The sequence below is a fragment of the Hydractinia symbiolongicarpus genome, chromosome 1 (assembly GCF_029227915.1).
Source record: "Hydractinia symbiolongicarpus strain clone_291-10 chromosome 1, HSymV2.1, whole genome shotgun sequence".
In the NCBI taxonomy this organism is placed as follows: Eukaryota; Metazoa; Cnidaria; class Hydrozoa; order Anthoathecata; family Hydractiniidae; genus Hydractinia; species Hydractinia symbiolongicarpus.
Genome location: NC_079875.1, coordinates 15,050,827 through 15,078,540, shown reverse-complemented (window position 1 = coordinate 15,078,540; position 27,714 = coordinate 15,050,827). Strand labels below are relative to the sequence as shown.

General features: G+C 33.1%; 1 protein-coding gene across 1 annotated transcript in view; it reads right to left on the bottom strand.

The window, feature by feature from the left end:
* Nucleotides 1–2,242: 2,242 nt before the first annotated feature.
* Nucleotides 2,243–27,714, bottom strand: part of LOC130642032 (mucosa-associated lymphoid tissue lymphoma translocation protein 1-like) — a 31,175-nt gene continuing 5,703 nt past the window's right edge. Inside the window, exons 2-15 of the mRNA XM_057449102.1 lie at nucleotides 19,849–19,999; nucleotides 19,469–19,625; nucleotides 18,316–18,588; nucleotides 17,731–17,802; nucleotides 17,028–17,255; nucleotides 15,966–16,022; nucleotides 15,424–15,826; nucleotides 15,073–15,159; nucleotides 14,296–14,417; nucleotides 13,346–13,504; nucleotides 6,751–6,905; nucleotides 6,161–6,211; nucleotides 5,202–5,312; nucleotides 2,243–4,856 (exon numbers count right to left, since the gene is read on the bottom strand). Coding sequence (XP_057305085.1) covers nucleotides 4,728–4,856; nucleotides 5,202–5,312; nucleotides 6,161–6,211; nucleotides 6,751–6,905; nucleotides 13,346–13,504; nucleotides 14,296–14,417; nucleotides 15,073–15,159; nucleotides 15,424–15,826; nucleotides 15,966–16,022; nucleotides 17,028–17,255; nucleotides 17,731–17,802; nucleotides 18,316–18,588; nucleotides 19,469–19,625; nucleotides 19,849–19,998 — 2,154 coding nt within the window. The 5' untranslated portion in view covers nucleotide 19,999 and the 3' untranslated portion in view covers nucleotides 2,243–4,727. The remainder of the gene's footprint in view (nucleotides 4,857–5,201; nucleotides 5,313–6,160; nucleotides 6,212–6,750; nucleotides 6,906–13,345; nucleotides 13,505–14,295; nucleotides 14,418–15,072; nucleotides 15,160–15,423; nucleotides 15,827–15,965; nucleotides 16,023–17,027; nucleotides 17,256–17,730; nucleotides 17,803–18,315; nucleotides 18,589–19,468; nucleotides 19,626–19,848; nucleotides 20,000–27,714) is intronic.

Here is a 27,714-nt window from a genome sequence, read left to right as displayed (position 1 = left end):
AGCCTAAAAGAACAGCGTGAACGGAGCCAACCGATTTTATCGAACTCCATCTCAGTGCTCATTTAAAGATAAGGCCGTTTGTTTACCTACGGTTTCACACGAACATTTTGCGACGGCCCGCGTATTAGACGAGAATAAGAGATCAACAAGACCGTTAAATATGGCGGCTGGAAAAAGACCCCAATAAATGCAAGATATTGAAGTACCATTATTTCCATTTCTAGTAGGTTTTATATCCTCAAATTTTCAGTAAAGTCATAAAAAATGGATATGTTAATTTTAGGGTGATTACGCGCCTTTAAAGAAAAATTATGGGATGGTATTTTTTGATGTTCTGAGTGTCCCTCACTTACAAGTATAATGCGATAATATAAAAGCCAGGCCAAAAAAAAGTGAATTGTCTGGGCAGCTCCGTTCAACAATTACATCCTTATAAAAGATAAAATGGGAGACCAGAGTGAACTTATGGTAACATCTGCAAAAAATAACGCCATTAGTTCAGGTTGTATCACGCTAATTTAGTATGACTATCACTGTGATCTAGGAGGATAGTTGTAATCTTGGAGGAAGAAATACTTTTGTAAACAAAAAAGAAAGTTTATATCTAGTTTTAAAAAGAGTTTCTGGAATCGGAACTTATTTTAGCAGTTGAAATAAACATTAATCTTCCACATACTTTGTCGTCCTTTGGTCGGCCCTTTTCTATCGCTACTTTTTATATGATCAGTCCAGCATACTCTAGCTTGTAGAAAAAGCTTATTATTCCAGCTTTACGAATATTCTTGAACTTTTTGTAAAACCTTTCAAATGCCATGCTTACTTTTTTTTACTTTTTTACCAACACAGCGATAACAGCGATGTTTTAGAGCAACATTTCCATAGAAAAAAGCAAGCCCCTATTAAAGTATAATTTAGAATTTGATAATTTTTTTGCGAATAAAACACGGTCGAGCACCTTGCGCACTGATTTTTTTGAAATAAAGAATAATAGAAAATTCAATACATTTAAAGCATACAGAAATGAAGTTGTTTCCCCTCCCGTATTCTTTCTTCCAAGCTGTAATTTATTATTTATGCTAGTCTAGAATCATTCTACTCAATGTTCAGGGGTTTACAGTTTTCCTGCAAGACGGGCGTTTCAGTTTGAATGCATTTTTCTGCGATAGCACATAAATCTCTTGAGATTTTGGTAAGCTCTTGCGCATTTTGACAAAAATAGGGAATTTGTTTTTTACTAATTTCTTCACTTTATTTAGATCTCCATTAGGTGAAAAGATATACTGATTATGCACACATTTTTTATAAACAATGCTTAACATAAACAATCGCCTTCATACCACAAAAACACTGACTGAACAATATTTTGGGACGTTTTTCCTTAAGTAGCTAATATTCAAGGCGAAGTGCAAACAATCATTTTTTTAAAATAAATAAAAGTGCATTGTGAAAAAAAATAAGGTTACGATAAAAATAAGGTTAAGTGCGATTGATGTAACAGTGTTCTGACAACACTGAAAATCAATTCAGACTGCGTGTCAAATCGTTTCTTTCATTGCGCATCCAAACTAGGTAAAATATCATTTTCCTGCATTATTTTTGCCAGATAAACTTGATCAGCAAGTGTGACTTCAAATTGTACACAAAGTTAAGGAAAAGTAGGCTGGTTTAGGGACATATCTTTGTGGCTGACATATTTGGCCACTGCATCCTTCAATTAGCAGCACGTTTGAATAAATTCATTTATTAAGTTATACACAAAATATTTTCACATAATCGTCAATTTATGATAAATTTTTACTTTGAAAATATAACATAAAATGTACTACAAGAAAAATCTTGATGTATACTCCAACAGAAAACGTTGAAATAAATTCCAAAGATTATAATTGACTGCTGGGGGAATTAATAAATGGAAATACAAAAAGACTTGGAGACGGAAAGACCAGTATTATTGGGAAGATATTTGCGTACCAGAATTTAGACTGTCTTTTTTTTCACTTAAAATTTGGTAAAGTTGATACAGACTTTATTATAGTTTTTTGACGTGAATGCAAAAACCAAAACTTTGAAACTGTGGAAGTAATACCTTTAATATTAATTTACAGTGTACGTTATATGAGTTCTGTTTCAATTGACTCTACACCCCAAATAAGTTCCAACTTAAATAGACAAAATAATAAGCAGGGCGATAGAGGCTTTTTTTAGAAACCGAGTTGCTAAGAGCTGAGGCTGCCACTCGTCCTTTAGTAGAATGAAAAGTATTTTGTTTTTGTAAGAAATAATAACATTAAAGCATAATCTTGTGAAATATGAATATTAGATTTAGTACCTTTTAAGCCGAAAACAAAAATGGTACGCCCAGCCAACTGCGGCTGCTAAGATCAAAATTTTACTCTTGGCAACTGAGGTTAATATAAAAAATAGAGTTGCTTATAAAGGCGTGTTGCCAGAGTAACTCCGGTGCGTATAATATTATTATTTACAAAATATATGATGTACATAAAACACTGACAATATATGACAAAATACTTAAGGGTAGTTCCTACTGCTACACAACATTATACACACTTAATTGTGAACAATTGTATATTAAATTACCCGTATACGTCTGTATGTCTCTCACGCAAAATGGTACCGCAAGCAGCGAGACGCACGCAATGTGGTATAAAAAGAACAGGAGAACTCGTGACTCTTTCACGGGCCACCGACAAGTTGTATATATTTTTTGTACAAGATATTGTAGAGATGTAACAACGATATAAAATGTATTTTTTCGCACCTACTTTTGTTCTTTGTGCATTCAAAGCTCACCTCCTGCGTAAAAAGAAAGTCGATTTCATATAAAAGAACTTGAAAAGTTGTCTATGAATTTTTATTTTTTTTTGAAAAATCTATTGGTTTCCGAGATGTAAGTCTAGAAAGATGAGCTAGCTATGCGGAATAATGGCAAAGTAAGAAACAGTTGCTGGTAAAAAGGATAATCAGGGTAACTAATTATTAATAAATTATGTAGTTCAAAGTACCAAACCTGACATGTGAAACATGTTTACATCACCACATACCTTGGTAACTCCTTAAAACAGCACCTCAGTTTTTCTAATACACTATATCATGCCATTAATTAGCATCGTCATAAAAAGTTTAAAAATCTTGCCAACCGATCAACTGATTGTTTTTCGGGAGGTAAGCTTTAAACAAACATGTGAACTACTTATATCCTTTTTCTTGTAATCGTACAGAATTGTACAAAAGTTCCTACAAGTGATTGCACAATATTGTGTGAAGCAGTTGAAACTACACATTACAGAAGGACTTAGGTTAACAAAAACAACAAGTAACATATATTAATTACTCATTTTTCTTTTAGGTATGAAACTCACACAAATTCCAAAATTCATTTCAGAACAATAAGAGAGCTGATTGACCAATTAATTGTTATCGGAGAGTCCTAATTAAAACATCATGAATCACGGACAAAAAACACATTTAAATAATAACAAGTAAGTATCCTAGAATGCATTTTCTTAATAATGGAAGATTGATACCTTAAGGACAAAACTGTTGCAGACAAAATTATTGCCACATAAAGTAATGCGATTTAAAGGAGCAAAATAAATTGATTGCGATTTGACAATAATTTTATGATTTTGTGGCATAAATTATTGCTATTTGACAATAATTTTATGATTTTGCGACATAATTTATTGCGATCTGACAATAATTTTATGATTTTGTGACATAAATTATTGCGATTTGACAACAATTTTATGATTTTGTGGCATAAATTATTGCTATTTGACAATAACTTTATGATTTGGCAACATAAGTTATTGCGATTTGACAATAATTTTATGATTTTGTTGCATAAATTTGTGTTATTTTATTAATTTTTATCAACATTTACAGACGTTTTCTTCTCAATAAAAATATTTTTATGAGTAACCTGCATTTCATGTAAAGAATCTTTACCGTTTCGATAGATACGAGTTTTTTTATTCCCATTAAACTTAAATAATCTACAATTAACATTCAAATTGTTCGTATGGATTACTATTTTTTTAAATTTTGCGATAGACCTTTCCAGAATTTCCTAATTATGCCAAAGTCATTTAAAGAGGTCGATACTAAAAATGATTTTTATCCCTAAGTTCCTTAGCATAAAGTAGAACAAATTACCTAATTTCGTAAATATTTGTGTTCGCTAAGTGCCTCAATTCCGAGCTGAAAGTTAAGGTCAAACCCTTTATATAGCCGAGCTTTTCAAGAATAGCTTCGTTTTCAAAATAATTTTTTCTTTAAATCTAAATAAAATCCAATCAGAATATTATATTGCTCTAAAAACTACATTTTTCCATGATAATTTAATATTCTATCTGAATATCCTTATTTGGAGAGCACAGAATCATTACAAAAATTTGTCATAATTATTATAATTTATAAAATTCGGGAAAGGTGTATTATTTGAACAAAAACCGCATTAATTTACATTCGCGATAATTTATGCGACAATAATTTATGTTCGCAATAATTTATGCAACAATAATTTATGTTCACAACAATTGATGTGCTTAGTAGGTAGTACTGTTTTTTATTAAATATAAATGTTTATGTATGCATGGCTTTACTCTTAGTCATCTCGATGGATTCGACGCGAAAATTCTTTCGACTGAGAAGCATCTTTCGTTCAATGGATAAAACCATTTACCTCTACAAAAAATCATACCAAATCAAAAAGTGTTGAAGAATGAAACGATACCAAACTCATCGTTTCTAAAGATTTGTTTCTTGAAACTGTGTTTGATTTCATGCGGGTCGCCATATATGTATTCAATTTTCATAGTAACGGCGAATGGTCCCTATCAAAAAAATACATAATAATATACATAATACATTTCTGCATAGCGATAGGAATAATCTTCTAACGCTTCAATTCCAAAACCAAAAAGCACTCTACCAAAGAGTAGTGTTAATTTAACTTGTATAACTATAATCACTAATTTTCGCGAAAATAAATTTGGCGAAATTTTCGCCCCTTAAGGTACCTAGTTAATTCATATCCACCCATTCCAAACTTTTAGTTCTATCTCTTGTATCATATTTACTGTTTCAAATTTACTGTAAAGCGAGAAGTTAATAAAAATAAACAAACAAACAAACAAACAAACACACAAACAAACAAACAAATAAATAAATAAACATACAGTAAGCTTTTGTAAACCAGATACTTGCGTCCATCTTTCAATTCCTGATGGTCTTTCAGATTCCATAGATGTTTCCTTACTGTCAAAGGGTAGACTCTTTGAAAAATATTCCTAAACGACAAAGAAGATTTAAAGCATCGAAGGGCTCAGTTTACACCAAATTAAATTAATTTACTGTGTTACACTTTAAGGAGTTGCTAAAGATTGAGGCTGAGATTTGACTTAAAAACTAGGCAACCACAAAGCCCTGAGGCTTTAATCTAAATAATTTAACAAGTAACCTAGAAAATAATTTAACAAGTGACCTAGAAAACAATTCTTATAAAGAATGAAAAACTTTTTTCTAATGGATAAGAATATTAAAACACAAAAATAGCAAGTGACAAGTCAGAATCTTGTAAAATTTGAATATTATGCTTAGCAACTTCTTAAAAGCTGAGGCTGAAATCAACATTTTGCTTTAGCTGAAATGAACTGAAAATAATAAAGTTAACATACTTGCAGATAAGATTTAGGGAAAAGGAAGCAAGGATAAAGTGATACTTCTAGTGAGCAGAAATGTACTGTGGCTTACACAAAAAACAAGACTGCCTATTGTGTTTGTTTTATAAATGAGATATATATAACCTGCACTTATATATATATTTTTAACCTTATTCCTGACTTAACTAATTAAAAACCACTAGTAACTAGGACACTAAATCCTTTTATTTCCTGAAAATCATCTAATTCCTTTACCTTTCATTGGTTAATCCCTTTTTAGTTTTAGGCTAATTACCAACGTTCAAATTATCAGTTTTAAAACGGGTATAATATTGAGTTCTGGATTTTCAATAGGAACAGTTTTTAATCACGTACTCCAAACATTGCTTGAGCGTGCCCTGATGTCTCAAAAGCCACAATATGAAATATTTCCGTGGCTTAAATATTAAAGGAATTAAAAACATAAACAAACTTACTGGTAACACAGAGATTTCCCTGTTCATTGAATCAACTGGTGCTTCTAAGTCCTGAATAAATAAAAAAATAAAACTAACAAGACGATAGATAAAAAAAGAGAACTGCTGTTCCTTTTTGTAGGAATCTCTTAATGGCTGGCGGTTGTTGATGATTTGTTGATGTTAATATACAGTAATTATACTGTAAATGACGTAATAACCGCCCTTGTACGCTTAGTCAGTAGGGGCCTTAAATTCAGAGGGTAAGAAAATTCAATTTCGGTTGTAACAAATAAAAAAGAGCAAAAGTTTCTTTTTTTTTTTCTTTTATTTTCGATTTTGAAAAAGTGTAATACATAAAAAAAATAATTGAAAAATACCCTCCATATTAACCGACCTTTTCTGAATCAAATTTAATAAACGATCAATTTTTTTGCCATAATTTCTTAGAAATATGTAGTTACTCTGGGTCCCAATACACACCCTTTTTGCTTAAAAGGGGTTCTTAAATACTCATAAGCGTTCCTTGATAAAAAAAAATTAACTCAAAGCACTTATTCAGCAGGGGTAGCTTATTTCGTCATTTACGATTTCTTTAAAATGTAACTTACCTCGCACACTTCAAGGATTTTGGCATCACAACACGTGGTTTCGCCCATGCTAGCTACGTGGATAACAACATTACATATATTCGAACACACTGGTAGAAATCTCATCTCAATTTCAACGCCATGTTCGAATGAAATTGATTGGCTGGACGGTAACCCTAGCAACAAGCGAAAACAGCATGAGAAGAAAATACTTCTTACAAACAATCAGTAAGACAGCCGTATGTAATTATTTTGATCTATCTAAGGTCAATATTGCTGATGTTGAAGGCGGAGATGATGTAGTGGCAGCGCATTTAGCTTGTAATCATAAGGTTTCCGGTTCGAGTCCCCACTCTGGCTAACTTTAAAAATAGTGTTGTCAGCCCATTTGATGCCATCTACTGACCGCTAATCGACTTGTGTGGAAAGCAAGTTAGAGCAATGCTATACGTAGCCATTTTATACGTAGCAATGCTATACGTAGCAATGCTATACGTATCTCTATCGGTAATACAACTTAGTTACAGTCGGATGTGTGGTTACCATATTTGTTTATATCTTCCCCAGTCCTCTAGCTGCTCTTATTATGTATTTATATTCTCGCACATGTTAGTTTTAGATTTCGTTCTTTAAAAATATAGTCACGTTTTAAAATAAAGTTTTATTTGTATCCGAATTTATCTGGAAATTCATTGGAGCCCTCGGAGAGATACTTTGCTTATGTATCTATGGTTTTATTTAGTGGTTTTTAGTTGTCTTATTTTTATTGGTTTGGTTTAAAGTTTGGTGTTGTTTTGATTTTAAAAATGGGTGATTTCGCGAAGTACAACAAAGTTAGAAAGTCTGTTGTTAGAACTGCAAACAAATTAATTACAAGGGGAGAGACAATTATTTCGTCATATACCGATAATGTTGCAGATGTTCGTCAAATTGAGTCGATCCGTGATACTTTGATGGAAAAAATAGCGAAAGTTGCTGAACTAAACGAGTCGATTATGGATTGCTTGACAGAGCAGGATGATATCGACAAGGAAGAAGATTCTAGTACGGAGGAAATGATGATGTTAAAGGATAAACTTCGTCTGTTTGAATCATTTTTAGAAAAACGATCAGCCAAAAAGGATTTTTCAGAAGCAGGAAGCACTTTCAGCCACAGTAAACTAATAAAATTGCCTCGCTTACATTTACAGCCCTTTGATGGGCATCCGGAAAACTGGTCGACTTTCTGGGATAGCTTTGAATGTGCCGTACACACTAATGACGATATTTCCGACGTTCAAAAAATGACCTATTTAAAAAATCTAGTAGAAGGTCCCGCTGCAAGTTGTATCGCTGGGTTTAGACTTAGCAATGAAAATTATAAAACCGTCGTTGATTTACTGAAAGAGAGATATAATAATAAACAGTTACTTATTTCAGCACATATGAAAAAATTACTGAAACTTGAACAGGCGAATAACTTAACTAACATAGAAACATTGCGTAATGTATTTGACAACGTTGAGACACAAGTGAGAAGTCTGGAAAATTTAGATGTCACGTCTGAAAATTATGGTCCGCTATTAATACCGGTACTTATGTCGAAACTTCCAGAAGAGCTTAATTTAATTATTAGTCGTCAATTTAACGACAAAGATTGCTGGGATATGAAGTTAGTTTTAAGAGCGTTAAAATCGGAGATCGAAGTTCGTGAGAAATCTGCATATTCTTTACAACAGCCACATGATAACAACCCGTTTTCATCATCGGCATTACCAGTTCACTATTCACATCAATCGAACCGTGATCTTCCGCACAATCAGTATCAGAACAATCAGCATAATTATCGCAATCATCAGAATAATCAGAATAATTATAGATGCATATTTTGTGACAAATCGCATAAATCACAGCAATGCCGAATAATCACTAATTTCGACGCAAGGAAAAACGTGTTACGTGACAAGAAGAGATGTTTTGTTTGTTTGAAAGGTGGACATTTAGCCAAGTCTTGTTATTCTAAGATTAGTTGTTTAAAGTGTTCGGGTAGACACCATGTTGCTATTTGTGATAAAAAAAGGGACGTTGACCAAGGTCGTAGAGATAAGGATGGAACCGAACAAGAAAAACCAGAAAATGTTGCTGGTGCCACTTCGTTGGTTACAAGTTCAAATTCGCTCGACATTCCGAGTTCCGTTATGTTGCAAACCGCTAAAGTTAAAGTTGTTAATACTACTGATCCTTCAAAAATTGAGAACACGAGAATTTTGTTCGATAACTGTTCCCAATTAAGTTACATATCGCCCGAGTTATGTGAAAAATTGCAATTAAAGGTTGTTGGTAAGCGTGAGATTTGCATCCGTATTTTTGGTAAACATTCGTTCAAAGAAACTTTAGATAGGGTGCAGTTTTCAGTGATCGGTTTAGATGGAGATAAAATCAACGTTGATTGTTATGTGAAAAATATTTGTCATCCTTTAACAGGACAGAATTTTAACGATTGTTTGAAGTATAAACACTTGAAAGACTTACGTTTAGCTGACAGTAACTGTAATAATAGAGATTTGAAGGTGGATGTCTTGTTGGGTGCTGATAATTATTGGAAATTTTTTGATGGTGGTATAGTTCGGGGTGAGGATGGGCCAGTTGCTTTAAATTCAAAGGTTGGATACATTGTAAGTGGACGCATAGGGTCGAGTGAAGGTAGTAGAAGTGCAGTCTTGGTAGCAAACGTATTGAAGATTGGGGCTGAGTTTGTCGAAGATAAGTTGGATAATCAGTTGGAAAAGTTTTGGTCCTTCGAAAACGCTGGTATCGAGGAACAACCAGCTGTTGAAAATTTTTGTGAAAATGTTAAATTCAGCGCGCAGACTAAACGTTACGAGGTGCGGCTGCCTTTTAAGGATGATCACGATGTGCTCCCTGATAATTATTGTGTTTCTTCAAAGAGACTTGAATCATTGAGGCATAAATTGAAAAATAATCCCGAATTATTGCGTAATTATAACAGTATCCTCAAAGAACAGCTTGAACAAGGTATCATTGAAAGAGTTACCAACGACGATTGTACCAAAAGACAAGTTCACTATTTACCACACCGACCAGTCATTCGTGATGATAAACCAAGCACCAAAGTACGCATGGTATTCGATGCAAGTTCAAAATCGGTGGGACTGTCTTCATTAAATGATTGTTTGTATGCTGGACCATCTTTAACGGAGCCTTTATATAACGTTTTATTGCGCTTTCGATCTCACAAAGTAGCCTTCATTGCTGATATCGAGAAGGCATTTTTACAAATTAGTTTACATCCAACCGATCGTGATTTTGTTCGTTTTATTTGGTTTAAAGATTTACATAATTTATCAGAACAAAACATTGAAACTGCAGAAATTGGTATTTATAGATTGAGTAGAGTATTGTTTGGTGTAAGTTCGTCACCATTCCTCCTTAGTGCCACTCTTATTAAGCATGCTGAATCGTTTAATCATGTTGATCCTTTGTTTGTACAGAAGTTATTGAGTTCACTTCACGTTGATGATCTAACTTCCGGTGGCGCTACTGTTAATGCAGCACATGATTTTTACCAGAAATGTAAACAACGTCTCGCTGAAGCAAATTTCAATCTGCATAAATTTCATTCGAATTCCGAAGAGTTGGAACAATTAGTTACCAAACCCCATGTTGCTCATACCGGACATGTTACCAAAGTTCTTGGTGTTTTGTGGGATAAAAAGAAAGATTCGCTCTTATTCACATTCGACGACATTTTATCGTTAGCGAAGGACATACCGACAAAACGACAATTGATTAAATTTACCGCTTCCATTTATGACCCTCTTGGTCTTATTAACCCTATTGTTATGCGATTAAAAACATTGTTTCAAAAAACCTGTGTAGGTAAAATTGGTTGGGACATCGAGTTGAGTGGACAGGTTTTGGACGAGTGGCGAGTTACGTACAATGATTTTAAAAGTTTTTCACATTTGAATGTACCACGATGTTACGATGGCGGGAATATTGTTGATGTACAATTGCATGGTTTTTCTGATGCTTCTTTGAAAGGTTACGGTGCGTGTGTTTATTTGAGGTTCGAACATACTGATGGTAGTTTTTTTACGAAGTTAGTGACGTCTAAGTCGAGAATCGCGCCAATTAAACCGGTCACGATACCTCGATTGGAGCTGTATGGTGCAGTGATGTTAGCGAAGCTGGTGAAGTATGTTCGTGATGAGTTGAGTTTGGTTTATGATATTTCTGTGACACGGTGTTGGATTGATTCGTCTATTGTTTTATATTGGATTAAAAATGTTAATAAGAAGTATGAGGTGGTTGTCGAACGGCGAGTTGGTATCATTCGTGATTTAGTTTCACCGGACAGTTGGTTTCATGTGGAGTCAAAGGCAAATCCTGCGGATATTTTGTCGAGAGGTTGTTTGGTATCTGAGTTGGTGAACAATAACTTATGGTTTTCAGGACCTGATTTCTTGCGCGACACTAACATCTCAGCTTCGAGTTTTAATTTCAGTAATTTCAAGGTTGATGATTCGACTTGTTTAATTGTTGGTAACGACGAATCAGAGGAGAGCACCGAAGAAGAAATTGATTTAAATTTTATGAACATTGCACGATATTCTAATTACACACGTTTATTGCGAATTACCGCATTGGTTTTACGATTTGTTGGAAACCTCAGAAAAAAGCGTCGTAAGGAAGAATTGGTTTTACATACATTTGTTACAAAGGACGAGCAGTTGCATGTAGAAAAACTGTGGATTAAATATGCGCAAAAAGATATAATTCAACTTCCGAGTTACAAGCAGTTACAAAAAGATTTACGATTTCAAAATATTGATGGTATTATTCGTTGTAAGGGACGCTTAGAAAACGCTCCTTTAGACTTTGATACTAAGTTTCCGATATTTTTACCGAAAAAAAATCCTTTAACTAGGCTAGTCATTTTGCATTATCATGTTCAAGTTTTGCATAATGGTTTGAAAGAAACACTTAATGCCATCAGATCGAAATTTTGGATTCCAAAAGCACGAAATTACATAAAGCAGTTAATCCGACAGTGCTATTTATGTCGTTATTATGAAGGGAAATCTTATGCGTATCCTGTTTCACCAGCATTACCGAAATCACGACTATCCAATCATCATCCGTTTAAACATACTGGTCTCGACTATGCCGGACCTTTATATGTTCGAAATGTTTATCATGGTGGAAGTATGTATAAAGCTTGGGTGTTCTTATTTACTTGTACCAGTACCAGAGCTTTACATTTGGATTTAGTTCCTGATGCTTCGTCTTCAGGTTGTATTCGTAGTCTTCGCCGATTTTTCAGTGAACGAGGTATTCCCTCTGAAATTATTTCTGATAATGGTAGTCAATTCATTGCCGAAGATACGCAACGATTTTCGTCAAATCGAGGAATTAAATGGCATTTTAATTTAGAAGCCGCTCCTTGGTGGGGAGGGATGTTCGAAAGACTTGTAAGATCCGTTAAACGTTGTTTAAAGAAGACTTTACACAATACCAGATTATCGTATGAAGAACTACTGACTGTTCTAGCTGAAATTCAAGCAGTTATTAATAACAGACCGCTGACATTTTTGTATGAAAACATAGGTGAGCAACCATTAACACCTAACCATTTATTATTTGGGAGAAAAATTAATTTGGAAGCCTCACATATTGATAGCGATGAAAATGAAAAAGATTTGTGTCAACGTTATGATCATTTGCAACGTATCATAAACCACTATTGGAATCGATGGAAATGCGAATATTTGACAGAGTTACGCGAATATCACAGAGTTGGCAAATCACGTGGTGAAACTTCTATTCGAATCAACGATGTTGTTTTAATTGAGGAAGCAAAGCAACCGAGACAAAATTGGAAAATGGGAGTCGTTGAAGAGTTCGTACCATCACGTGACGGCAAGAAACGGGGAGCTGTCGTTAGATATGTTCTCAATGGAAACACACATACAATAAGAAGACCGATAAACAAACTTTATCCTGTTGAATTAGCGAAAGACGAAGCTGAAAAGAAAGAAGAAGTAAATATCACATTCATTGACGAAAATGATATCATAACGAACATTTAAATAAGAAACATAAAGACATTATGTTATACATTTGTTGACACTTTTATAGTTTATCACGTATTTGTTATATATAAGATATTTAGGCAGCTAGGGGGGAGGATGTGGTTACCATATTTGTTTATATCTTCCCCAGTCCTCTAGCTGCTCTTATTATGTATTTATATTCTCGCACATGTTAGTTTTAGATTTCGTTCTTTAAAAATATAGTCACGTTTTAAAATAAAGTTTTATTTGTATCCGAATTTATCTGGAAATTCAGGATGAATCCCCAAGGACGTAAAAGCTTCTCGTTACTTACTTGCTTACCTCCAAAGTCAATGGAATATTTCTACAAGCCCTAGCTAAGTACAATACGTCTTCAATATTGGCTTTGGGGTGAAGGGTGAGCTCGGGTGAAGGGTGAGCTCGGGTGAAGGGTGAGCTCAGAGTGAAATTCTCAATATATAATTCTTTTAAGGTCGTAGTAAATATAGGTAAAGCTAAAGGTAGCATTTCGTAAGAATTAAAGGAGAATCGTCACTTACTGTGGTAGTCAAACCATTCAATAGTAGGATCACGTTCATCCAGAAAGCCAGCTGGAGGAAGAATGTTATCACACAAGCTAAACACCTTAGTTGTCGTTGATTTGTAGGTAGGTGACATTGTGTTTGTGATCCGATGTCGTTCAGCTTCTTCGCGAACAGCTAGAATGTATTACACAAATTTAGTGGAACTTATAAGCATGGTGTATTTTCTTTCAACCTCAGTATGCTTATGAAAACTCCTATATCAGCCTCAAACCATGCCTACGATGTGTTTTCTAATGTTGTCCAACCTGGTTTGTGTTTGTACCCTTTGCCCAGGACAGCAACATGCTTTGTCAACGATTAAATTTTCGAACATGCACAATTTATTCAAATATTTAAAAAGCATTTCGTTTAAGTCAATGTTTTCCTAAAAACTGTGATCAATGTCTATCCATGTTCATCCATTTAAAATGCTATTTTCTTTTTTTGGTAAACGTTTTAACTCTTAGGCTTTAGGCTGAGATTATAGTTCAAATATTTTAGGGATTTCCCAGCCTTAATGTGTTTCCAAAGAGTTGCTAATTCAATTATTAAAAAAGCTATTTATGCAAACCTGTATGCAGGTTTCGTTTAAAAAAATTGTGTGTGGGCCAAGATGCTAATTTATCCATTAGGGATCTACCAAGCCTCATTACTCCAGCTACAGAAGAAGCCAGAAAGCACAAAGTGCCACCCTTTTTAACAGTAAGTGGTAAACTACGCTGCAATTTAATATTGAACATCTGGTTTCCGTTATGAGTTTTCTGTTTGACATAAAAGGGACGTTCTACCAAAATTTCGAAGTTCTTTATAATAAATTTTAGTTCAGTATGCTTATGAAAACTCTTATATCAGCCTTAAACATGCCGACAGTGTTTTTTCTAATAACTTTACTCTTTAGAATAAATGTTAGCAAGATTAGGACTTACCGATACCAACTTTATGTAGCAATTTTTCTATTTCAATATTCTCAGTCAAATGACGCGCCAAATGTTTCATATATATACCATTTGTATCACGACGTTTCTCGAAAGCTTGTGATTGTGGACACCTAAATGAAGAATATCGAAACATCTTATCTTTAACACATTTTCTACTGATTCCTTATTCCTCAAAAAACTATATATAAGTAGCCCCATAAAGAGGTGTATATTTTTAGTAGGGACAAAGAATAAATATTGATGATGCAGCATACGTCGTACACGTTTTTATGTAAAAAAAAAATTTATACGAAATCTACATGTAGAATCTCAAAAAATTTAAAAACTACATTGTTATGACTATTTTTTCATGTTTGACTTCTTATTTGAGGAAATTTTTTTAAAAGAAAAATTTCATTTAAATTATATATATAGCTAAATTACAAATTATATAGCTATTATATTGCAAAGACAAGTTTGTTTCAAGCACATTTAAAAATCGAATGCTTACATTTTTCAAGTTAAAACAAAAGGAAGGATTTAAAAAACTACAAAATATTTTTAAAAATATCAAAATATCATTCATTGAATACATATTTTTAACAACAAAAAAAGAAACCGAATGAAAAACTTTTAGTTTAAAATTTAGACCAAAATTAAGAAACTTTTAAAACAAGACCCTTCACCAAGTTTCTTATAAAAAACAACAACAACGTGTTTTCATCAAAAAAATTCAGGGCTTATGGAAAAATTTATTTAGTAAATTACATGAACCGTAAAACTTACGTTGCATATCCAAACACACATTGGGCTCCAGCCAAAAAAGGGGGATCAAATGCTCTCAACCCATTTGACATTTGGTCGCCGCCAGATCTTTAATACACAATGAGGACAGATATATTTAAATAACACATGGTTAATTTACTCATATGATTTCTAGTCTTAACTTAAATATTTCCACCATTTTTCATCATTTGCTATTTTAATATTTCATGTAACACAAAATTGCATAGAGAGAATTTTAGATATAAAATCAATTCTAGTCTTTGTTATTTTTGTTATTTTTATTATTTATGAACAAATGAATCAAACCTGCCATTTTTTGGTTTGAACATAAACAATGCACAAAAGACTTACTTGATTCGACACACATCCAGTAGAACAACATCAAGTTTTGTGGCTCTACAATGCTGGATTTCTGATAAAACATATTCCGCTGACAAAGCAACATCTGAAGTCCATTTGTTTGTTGCATCAATGGGAACTAGGAACGTCTTTCCATGATCCTCAAAACCATGACCACAAAAATAGAACAACGAGTATACGCCTTTCGCACATTCCAGTAACTTACAGAAACCCTGTATTGCGGCTTCCATTTCTTTTTTCGTTAAATTTACCAAACAGGTGACTTTGAATCCAATTTTTTCTAGCGTAGCAGACAAAAGTTTTGCATCGTCGATGGGATGAACTAATATTTCGGATTCATTTCGTGGAAATTGATACTTTTGATTTGCAATAACTAAAGCTAATTTAGCAGTAGCTACAAATAGAAATAAGTAAAAGTAGAAGAACAAAAGAAGAGCAAAAATATAACAAATAAACATTTGAGTCAACTCCTATAAACATGAGTGACATGAATGAAAAAGACTACTGATAAAATAGCACACCAGAAAACTTACCAAATTCTTGATTTACAAGTTTGTTGACTGGTTGAGGCATAGGTAGAGGTGGGTTGCCTTGATGAAATAAAAAACAGACATGTACAAATGATAAATGATGTGTACTAACTAACGGAAATAACGGAATAACATTGAAAAAATGGTCAATTGTATGTAAGCAGAATAAGTTAACCTTAAATGAAAGTCAAGACTTTTGCCAGTACCTATGGAATTGTTTTTAAAGTACTGAGAAGATTAATTAAGATTACGCCATTGATTGTTTAAGACAATTTCTTTTTAGCGGATGAGGCTTTGTGTGAAGGTTTCCCAGCAGTTATACACCGAATATTGGGGAAGTCCAGATTTCGTGTAAAGGCTTCTCAATGATTGTAAATTTAAACAATTCTACCAAAGTTTACTGAAGTTTTTTAAAGTTTTTTAAGAAACTGGTAAGTAAGTTCAACCTTCAAGTTCTGATTTTTTGCTCACTGACAGACGAGAAACAGAACATCTTCTACAGACAGCCTCGTTGATTTAAAAATACTGCAGTATGCTAAAATGGTAAAACGTAGACACTTATTTCTGTGTTTATACTATTTTTCAGATGTTCTAAGATATACTAAGGGAAGTGATGGCCTAGGTAAGTCTTTCATAATGTAATAACACTACATACTAAGACAATGTTGCTGCTCTTTTTAAAGTCAAATTTGACGGCTTTTGATGAGAATTTTCAACCTTTTCTTAAACAATGGGGGTTTTTTCATGAAAAGTTTTTAAGGAGATTTTCATTTTTTTTGTGAGAAATTAAGAATATATGAGATGATTTTAAAGGTATATGCCATAAGTGAAGAACAAATTATGGATGGGCCCATGTAGCATTTCTATGCATTTTAAAAATTAAAGTTCAAACATGTAATAGGCTGAACTAGAATGCCTAACTGAAATTAGGAAGATTTGAAAAAAAAATTGTTAAAAAATCTACTTTTAGAGGAGATTTTAAAAGATTTAAGGAGACTTGTCCAAACCGAGAGGATTGATAAGTTTGAGGAGACATGTGTCAATTTTCATTTCGAACATACATACCAATTTTCAAATGTGCAAGACGAGTGACAATTTCTTTTCCGTTCACATTCACCTTACATGAATAATGTCCTTCATCAGCAAGTTGAAACTCGTTAAAGAGTAGATTACGATTAGTCGCATTTGCAATAGGGTAGCTATTTTTATACCACTGATAGCTTTGTGCATCTGTGTCGCATGACAGGACAAAGTATTGTCCAACGTACATTATCACTGTCTCCTCTGGAAACCCTAAATGTACAATAATATTTAGAGTATAAGAGTAAAAACAAACAAAAAGATGCTGTTTTGTTTCGTTGCTCCGCATAGCAAGGTGAAAGCTCAAAGCACTTAGTAATTGATAATTATTTAAGGAAAAAACAACAATAAAAAGAATCGATAACATTTTATTTTAATTGTGTGTTCAATACTACCAAATTTTAGTCTGCAGTGTATTAAAGGATATTTAAGATTGGCAAATTTTTTAAAACATAGAAATTGAGGTAGTCACGTGCAAAAACTCGCAAACCAAGATGTCAACCTTATTTCCTGGAGTTTATCCAATTCTACTGTTAACAGTATAGGTAAAAATTGTTTTAGAAACAAAGAATATAAAAAAGATCGTAGAAAAATCATAAGTTATGTAAAAAATGAAAAATATATTTCATTTAGCTTTAGTTATGAATTTATTCATAGTTTGCTTAACGATTATAAAAAAAACTCTTACCATTGGGGTCCTGAATTTTCATACCAGAAAAGGTTCTTGAATATACATCTTCAGGGCCAGTAGTCCCATTAACTAAAAATTAAATAATACATGTATATGCAAGTTAATACCTTAATGTTACCATAAATAGCGAAAGTCACACTGAAATTTTGTATGATTAGTTAAAACCAGAGAGTTGTTATGTCTACATCACAAATTGAAAAGTGTACATCACTTGAGTACATTATTTATTTTCAGACTAGTTATACTAACATTTAACTAGTCTAATTTAGTTAATTTACCATTGTATAATCTGGTATTAATATGTGACAAAATATTCTTGTTTAATTGTTATTTAAACAAATTTGATGATGTACTACTGTGTGTGTACTTTAGAACCTGCATGTGTGACTGATTAGTCAGTGTGTTGCTGCAGAACCTGTTGTTGGAGGAGTGTGAAAACATAGTTTTTTTATCTCATTAATAATAGCCATATTCTGTCTAGTTGTCCGTTAGAAATAGCATTTAATTTAAAGACAAGCGACCCCGTGGATTTTTCCACAGTTTAAGGACTAGTTGTTTTATATTTAAGAAAAAATTACTTACTAATTGGTGCAATCAAAGGCGTAACTTGTACGTTTACAACCTCAGTATATTCGGAGCCAATAGGATTTGTGATTTTACAATAGTAGTCACCACTGGCGTCTATAGTGACATCTTTAAATTTTAGTACCGGTGTACATTTTCCAGTAAGTGGGTTTTGATATTTATACCATTGATAACGTGGGCGAGGAAAGCCTGTTGCCTCACAGGAAATACAAGCATCTTGTGATTCTTGAACGATAACCGGAGATGGCTGTTTGGTAATTGTCACTGGTTCTTGAAAACAATAACATTATGATAAAGGGTTGTACAATAGGTAGAGATGGCAACTCTTAAAGGTTGTGTAAAACAGCCAAAAGGGTTTTCATAAAAACATTGACTGAAAAAATGTTTTACTTTTATGTTTTTGTTGTAGAAATTTATCCTAAGGTGGAGTTTACATGGATAAAAAATATATAGTAACCTTTTTTAGTTCCCTAGTTTATGTAGGGATTCAAAAGTTAAAACCAAAGAAAATCAAAATCAATAAATTTTGTACTTCCTAAAATTTGATTTACTTTACCACCTATGTCAAAAGTACATCATGCAACATGTTTTAGGAAATATTATTCCTTAAAATACTCAATGTGAAACAGTTAAAACAAAACTAACCTGTTAATATAGGAATGTATGAAAAACATTTTAGTACTATTACGTAAAACAATTCTGTTATCCGTGTAAATCCACTGTTAATCCTTACATTTCTGTATGCAGTATAACTAATGCCTCTTTTTATTTATTTCTTCGTTTTCATATAATTACTTGTAATCATAGTCAGATGAAAATTAAAGTTAAATTAAAATTATGAACATTCCTCCGCATACAAAAATAGCTATTTATATAGAATTTTGTTTTCCTTTAAAGAAATCGTTGAAGAAGTCTATAAGAATTATGATTTGTGAATAGCCTATTTTAATATATTTTGAGGGAATAAACTTTCACGATTAAGCCTTTTCACAAATTTCACAAATTCTTTTAAAGCCTAACTTTCGCAATTTACATCAAAAACATTATTTTCTAAAATACTCCGCACTGTGGAAGAACTAGTACTGATAAGTACTGTGTCTTACACGATTGCATGTAAATGGTATATGTAAATTGTCAAATGTACACCTACCATGAGGCTTCACAATCAACAACGCTTCTTGGTGATCTATTAATTCAAGGTACGCTGCCAGTTCTCCAACTGTCATTAACTGATGACCAAAATCTGTTAATAATGCCATTGCTGCACTGCCCCCTGGTCTGTAATTTTCTTTTTCAAATTGCGCAATCTATGAAAAAAAAAATTCAACTTTAATAACACAGTAACAACAAGAAGCATGTAAAGTTGAACCTAGTTTAGATGAAATTTCAGAAGAGTAGAAAATGTTACTGCAACAATGCTGGAAAGCTACCTTATCCTATATGCTCGAATTGATATTATTTTGCTACTGAAGTTAATACAAAAAAAATAAATTCCAGCTAGGAACAGCACTGGAATTAAATAAAAATTACCTGGCCACGTGTGTAGGCACCACTTGGAAGTTCACTGATTAGGCTTTTCCAGTCATGTGGACCAGGTATATCAAGCAGTTCTGCCAACTGACGTAGCGCACTGTATGGTAGGCTTCGAACCTGAAGATCAGGTGTGATCTGATTTACCATGCTAAAAATAATTCAGTCACATAAAATTTCAAAAATTACAACTCTTTTAATATATAAGATATTTGCATGTGTAACAAGCAAGACATAAGGTTTATTTACTACAATAATAGACCACTTAATTCTTAAAAGGTAATTGACAGATCACAACATGAATAACATTCATTTAATGTCAATAGCTTATTACCAAACCATTACAATGCACTTATAAGTTTGAGGCATCATAATTTGGAAACGAATGGAAACAACTGGCATTATCCCCTGTGTGGGTAACTAGGGATCAAAATTGGATTTTAAAGCTGAATCAACACATTCGTTTTAGAACAGCATGTTAATGACAAAAGCACGTGTTCTTATAGATTTCTTTGTTCAGTTTTAAGCTCTATACACAATAAAGGCAACAGACAAAACAAATTAAAAAAAATTTTTTTGATGTATCAATGGATCATAGCAGACGTCATCAATGAGAAATTTTTTTTTTCTTAGACAAGTAGGGTCACAAAAGTTTTTGGCTTACAAAAATTGGCCCTAACAGGAATTTAAAATCCAAAATGATTCTTTTTTCAAAAACAAGCTTAAAGTTTCTTTTTTTAATGAATTTCTATAATCACAGTGGTTTGTGGTTAATATTTATAATTGCTATAATAATAAAACTCATAAAACTCAATTAGAGCATGCTGTACTTGACAGCTCAATAACACAGTTTCAGTAATTTGTATTGGGCACCTGCCTAATAACAGTACTGCAACCTATATTATAGCATCTGGTTGTGTAACAATTTCTTATCTACATAAGAGCCCCATATACCTTTTGTTGACACTCTACTGTTATCATTGTTCCCAAGTTATAACAATAAGATATACAGGCCTATAAGTAAGGGGCCAGCTTTTGTACACGCACCTAATTTTAAAAAATTGCTCCCCCAATTCCACAAAAATTGTGGCTAGCTGAGATATATATTTCTGAACCTGGTACTCTAAATTTCTTTTTCATAATTTTTTTAGATTAGACAAAACATACTTTACTAATCAACAGGAGACTCCAGCTCACGCTGGTGGTGACGCTATAAGAATATTTCTCTAATAATTTTTCGCCTATTTCGCGCATCATGTCACCTCTCATCAAATTCTTCTATGTATATAACTACTGTGTTACTAGACCCCTCAGTTATTTTACATTGCCTGTTCTGCATTTGCAACCATGTAGACTTTCTTTATTCGTTTCTTATTGGCATTCACCTCCACACTAGTAAATGATCGCATAGCTAGGTATTAGCTGTAATTCGTGGTTACTAATACAAAAGGACTGTATTTATGACACCTTAGTCTAATTAGTCCTTTATCTGGCTCAGCAGTCAGTGGATTAGCTAGGATATACAAGTTTGCTTTGAATAGAGTCTTTGTTGATTAATTTCTTCTCTATGAAACCAAAATTATTATTAACCTGGGGGTGTGTGATCATAACGTTTGTTAAAAAAGTATGATCACACCAGGATTTTTAAAGTGACAATTTTACAAAGTTAGGTTTGAAAGCGTTATTTTAAGTGCTGTTTGGTTGTCTTTTGGAGAAAAATAAAAGATGTAAAAGATAAAAATTGTCTTTGACAATAACAGAGTAATGTTTAAAATGCTAATTTTTAAGATCCATTGTTAGCATTGTGATTATTAGGCTGAACTTTCCATAATTTAATTTACAAATATTGTTTGTTTTTAATTTAGTTAACAACGCCCACTACAACTTATTTATATAGATTAAAACACCCTGCAGTAAGCATTGTTAAAAATACTACTACGTTCTTCCCCCTGTCAAAACAGCAGCCCTTCTGACGTGTACCCCTGTGTGCTTAAAATTTTCAAATTTCTATTCGTAATTTCAGTATCTTAAATTGCTAGAGGAAGCAGAATTATTAAAGCTTGGGTCGCATAACCACATTAGGTGCTTTTTTTATAGATTAGGCCTGAACATGAAAAATACATCTTGTTCTCACATGTAACACAATAATAAATTGTTAAAATGTCAATGTAATAAAAGTTATTGAAATTTGTATTTTTAAATAAGAACTAATGTTATTGGTCTGGTTTCTATCAACTTCAGTTTGTTTCCATGCTATATAATTGTACTTTGTACTTTTTTATCATAAGATAGTTATTATATACCACATTGTATGACTTTTCCCAATGTATTGGATTTTCATGTAGTTTTTACTGTCATTATTATGAAACACCCTTGTTATTTTGTATTATTATTTTTATAAGAATTGTAAATATTTATATAAAAATTGTAACATTTTAAAAAAAAATACTTTTAATGATCATGACATTTTAAAACTTTGATAGTAGGTAGTAGTTGATAAAATACATTAGTGTTCTGCTATTTTAACAACTCATGTCAAAAAAAACATTTTGGCTAACATAACAGTGTAAACAATCTAAAGTAACATAATAATAATAACAACATATCATCTATTATTCTCTCTTTAAAATAAAGCCATTTAATAACTAACTAAAAAAAATTGTGATATAACCTGTGTCTAACTTTCTTTAATTGCATATAAAATTTCCTGTTTGCTTAAGGAAAATGAACATCAAAATACTATCCTCTCTTTACTTAAATATATACGTATGTAGCTTTGTTTTTGCAGTGCTGACTAAAAAAATGTGTTTGCAAAAATCCTTATTTTAGTTACCAACCTGAAAGCCATAAATCTGTGAAATAAAAAATATAATAACATAATATAAAATTAACATACTTTGAACTTTGTCCTGGCAAAGTTGAGTTTGTTTTTTGTTGGGAAGGACTATTAATGTTGCATGGCAAACAATTGTTGCATGGCAAACAACACTATTGATTTAAACGATGAAGATAATTTGTCTGATGATGATGTTGTAGAAGGGCAAGCTATGCAGATCAAGACAGAATGGGTAGTGGAGGCTATTAGGAAATTGAAGATTGGCAAGACTGCAGGAGTATCAGGTATTGTTGCAGATATGGTAAAAGCATCTGGATATATTGGAGTTGAGCTTATTACAAGTCTTGCTAACCAGATTATAAAGGATGGTGCTATTTCGAGTGAGTGGTAGTCGAGTATAATAGTGAATTGTTTCAAGGGCAAGGGTGATGCATTAGAAAGGGGTAACTATAGAGGTTTGAAGTTGGTTGATCAAGCAATGAAAGTTATTGAAAGAGTGATTGATAAGTTACTTAGAGAAAGGATTGATATAGATAAGATGCAATTTGGTTTTGTTCCAGGGCGTGGCACTACAGATGCAATATTTTTACTTAGACAGCTTCAGGAAAAGTATTTAGGAAAGAGAAAGAATCTCTATTTTGCCTTTGTAGATTTAGAGATAGCTTTTGATAGAGTGCCACGTAAAGTTATTTGGTGGGCTATGAGAAAATTAGGTGTGGATAAGTGGCTAGTTACGATGGTACAGTCTATGTACAGCAATGCTAGATGTCGTGTCAGGATTAACGATTCACTTAGTGATAAATTTAGTGTAAATGTTGGTGTACATCAGGGTTCTGTACTTAGTCCTTTGTTGTTTGTTCTAGTCTTAGAAGCGCTGTCGATGGAGTTCAGAACAGGTTGTCCATGGGAGTTATTGTATGCAGATGATTTGGTTCTCATAGCAGAGTCAATGGAAGAATTAGTTGAAAAGTTTGAGAAGTGGAAGAAAGGACTAGAAGAGAAAGGGCTAAAGGTAAACACAGCAAAGTCTAAAGTCATGATTAGTAGCATTGCAGCCAAGTGTGACCTTGTAGTTGGAAAGTGGCCTTTTGGAGTTTGCAGGAAAGGGGTTTGTAGTAACTCAATTTTTTGTCAGACTTGCAAGCATTGGGTACATAAGAAGTGCAGTAGTATTAGTGGAAGGTTAAGAGTTGACATTCAGTTTGTATGCAAGCGTTGCAAAGGTGAGATTATAGAGAATGAAGTATTTCCAGCTTTAATGATGTACAACAGTGGCTCGTTAGAGATAGTTGAGAATTTCTGTTACTTAGGTGATATGTTGGGCAGTGAAGGGGGTGTTGGAAGAAGTGTTACTTGCAGGATAGGTTCTGCTTGGAAAAGGTTCAGAGAGTTACTTCCTTTGTTGACTAGCAGAGTCCTGTCAATTGGGGTAAAAGGTACGTTGTATGAGGCCTGTGTAAGAAGTGTTATGTTGTACGGTAGTGAGACATGGCCAGTGAAGCAGGAAGGTCTTGACCGTTTAGAAAGGAATGATATGGGAATGGTTAGGTGGATGTGTAACGCCAGTCTGAGAGACAGAAAGAGTTCAGATGAGCTAAGACGCAGGCTAAGTCTCCGTAGAATTAAAGATGTTATCCAGATAAGAAGATTGAATTGGCTGGGGCACTTGGAAAGAATGGAGGGGGATAATTGGGTAAGAAAGTGTAGAGGCTTGGTAGTTCCTGGGGCAAAGCCCAGAGGCAGACCGAGAAAGACTTAACAGGAGGTTATAAGGACAGACTTGATACAGAGGAAGTTGAGTTTAGATCTAACACAGTCTAGATCAGATTGGAAGAGGGCCATTAATATACCCCGTCCAACCAATGCTAGCATGGAAAACGGACGTTAAGCCGAGAATGATGATGATGATATTCAGCACAACAAACAAGATGGGTATGCTGTATGCACCTGCAGTCAAATTCCCAGATGTGAATTTTAATCCTGAATTCAGCATTGGTTTTCCAAAAAAAAATTTTTTCTTGGATTAACCAAAAATGGATGAATGGAAACTATGCAGTGGCTCAGCAATCATCTTGTAAAAAGTATTCTTCCATTAAGACTGGTTGTGTTGCTTGTTGATGCCTACGCATCACACATTAATTACCACACAAATCTATTTTGCCAACAAAATCTAATGTTGTTGTTCCACCTACCTCTACATATATCTCTAATGCACTTCAACCAACTGAGACAAAAAGGGTATTTTCAAAGGGTGTTTTGGTTTCTGACCAGTCAGTGAAATCTTCTACTGAAATATGACCTGTAAACAGGCTAAATGTAAACTATGGCATTTTAGACCTAGCGCATAACACAACTCTTCCTGCGGAATTAAATACTACTTTACAACCAACACAGCGTGGTACTCCAAAAATGCATCCTGTTGAACAAGATTTGATTAATATAGAACTTTATGGACATTGACATCCCTGACAATAAGCTTGGAAAGTCCTTCACCAAGGTTGGTTAAAAGTCAAAGACAAACTCTGAATGGACAGTTTCGCTACCTCCCCCAGGGCAATATTGCGTTACCCAGAGAGAGAAAGAAAAAATAAGAAGGACTTTCTAAAACACATGACTAGTGATGAAGCTATTAAAATTTCATAGATAAAACACAACGAAAAAAAATCGTCTAGGGCTGATTAAGGAAGCTGACGGAGAAAAGCGAATAACAAAAAAAAGCCGCTGTAAATCTAAATCCGCTTTAGCAACAACACGAAAATCAAGTTACCTAAAAAAAATATTAGAAAATAATATTGATTTGAATTTTTTATCCCCATGCAAATAACAAACAAATAGCTAAAGAACATTTTTTTTACTAAAAAAAACCTGGGTGTGAGTTATTTCACTCTAAGTAAATCCGCCAAGAATTACTTTTTTAATTCAAGGGCGGCTTCGGTTTAAGGGCGGCTTTTATTCAAAAATATAAGGTACAAAATAACAAAGAAAGATCTATAACATGCTCATTAACATGCTCTTTAAGAACTATAACTTTTCTTGCTCAATCAAAACAAATGAAGATCTGAAAATGCGCGCATTAATGGTTTTATCTTTCACATTACAAATAGAAAAATATTTTCACATTTTTAACAGTATATATCTCGTTATTCAACACTGGATCAACATCGTTAAAAATGTCTATATGTCAACTATTGAAAACTTTTCGTTCTGGATTATTTTATTTTCCTCGTGATAAACCTTTATGGTTTTGCTAACGAAATACATTGTGAATGAGATCTTTGAAGTTGGAATGGAAGTACAGGTTTCCTTAGGAAAGAAAAAAGAATCTGGTGAAATTATTATATTAGGCGGTAAGTAATTTTTACTTAGGCGATACAATAAAAGTTTCAAAAATGAAGCATTTCTTCAAAAACTCAGCAGATAAATTTTTATTATTTAGATGATGACACAATCCTACATCAAAAGTTACAAGAATATTATGAAGATCAAAAAACAAGAATAAGTTTTTAGTGCCATATTCAAGCAAGATTCCGACAGCGACAAGTAATAATTGCTGAGCTATTGGAAAAAAGAGAAAGTAAAGGAGAAGAGCAAAAAAAAATAAAAAATTAAAAAAGTGTCAAAGATGACAGCAACAAAAAAAAGAAAGATTGGAGAAGTGATAGAAAAAATGTCAAAGGGGGGGGGGGGGGGGGGGGGTTCGGAGGATGTGGAAGCAAACGTAGTAGCTGAAAAACAATGCAAAAAACAACCTGCACAGAAAAAAGCAAAAGGAATTGTAACAAAAAATTTGGTATGTTATTTTACTTTTTTATTACACATTTTTTTATAAGAACCAAGGATATAAGAACAAATGGCTTCAGAGATAAAAAAAAAAATTAGAATATTTTAAGAATATTTAAGGAATGTAAAGATAACATTGCTTAATTTAATTAATTATCTTCTTAGGCTGTAGTAATCAAAGTTGGGGCAGTTGCGGACCATCAATTACAATTACAAACACCTTCTTCCCCACCTGAAAATTTAAATAAAAGTATTGAATATTTAAGTTGCGTTGTTAATGACACAAACAGTCTACTACGTGAACTTAATGTACCAGAGGCCATATATGTTGTGCATAAAAGCACTGTGGAGGAGTTACAGCCACCTGTTAATGATACTCATCATTCAACAACAATACAAGAACATATCCACCAAGGATCACAATTGGAATTTAGTGTATGTAGCATTATTAACTTTTCAACATGTGCATCATTGCCAAACAACGTTGTTCCATCATTGTAGTTTATTAATTTTTTAAAATAATTGTTTCTTACATCAGAAAAAGTTGTAAGTATTAGTGAAACTAAACATTTTCTTTTGTCTTTAGACACATGATGTAGTGATGGAGCGTTTTAATGATAGATTGGAACAATTGGAAAAAAATCAAACAAACATACAGTCGCTGCTTGAACAAATAATCAGCAATCAAGAGAGAATGATGGGAAAAATATCTTTCTTCGATAGCAGTCATCATGTGAGTCCGATCAAGCAGAGTCGAAGCAACGCACCCTTCTTTTGCTTAAGCCCAAAAATGTCTTCGAATGCTGCTGTGGAATCTCAAACGACAATGAAAACAAGTTTTACTTTTGCTGAGTTACAAATGCTGGATCGGAAGTAGTTATCTGTTCCGAATTTCACAAAAAATCTTTCTGAGCAATTGTTCACAAGGCAGGAAAGAAGAGAAGGAAACTGCGCTGGTTCGAAAGGAAAAAAGAATTAGATATTAATCGACTACATTTAATTGAACAATATGCTTCTTCTCTTTACGTGATTGGTGCTGCAGAGAAGAATTTAGTTTGGAAGAAGTGCAAAGATGCCATAAATGAAGCAGCATGAAGAAAAGAGCTTTTTTTATAGTTTTTTTTTAATTATTTCTTATGTAAATATGTTTTATTTAAAAAAATGTTTTCCGCAATTCCGATTGCAATCTGTCTTTGTCCTGGTACATTTGAGGTTGCCTAGTGAATAACTTAGTACCGGCGAAATAAATA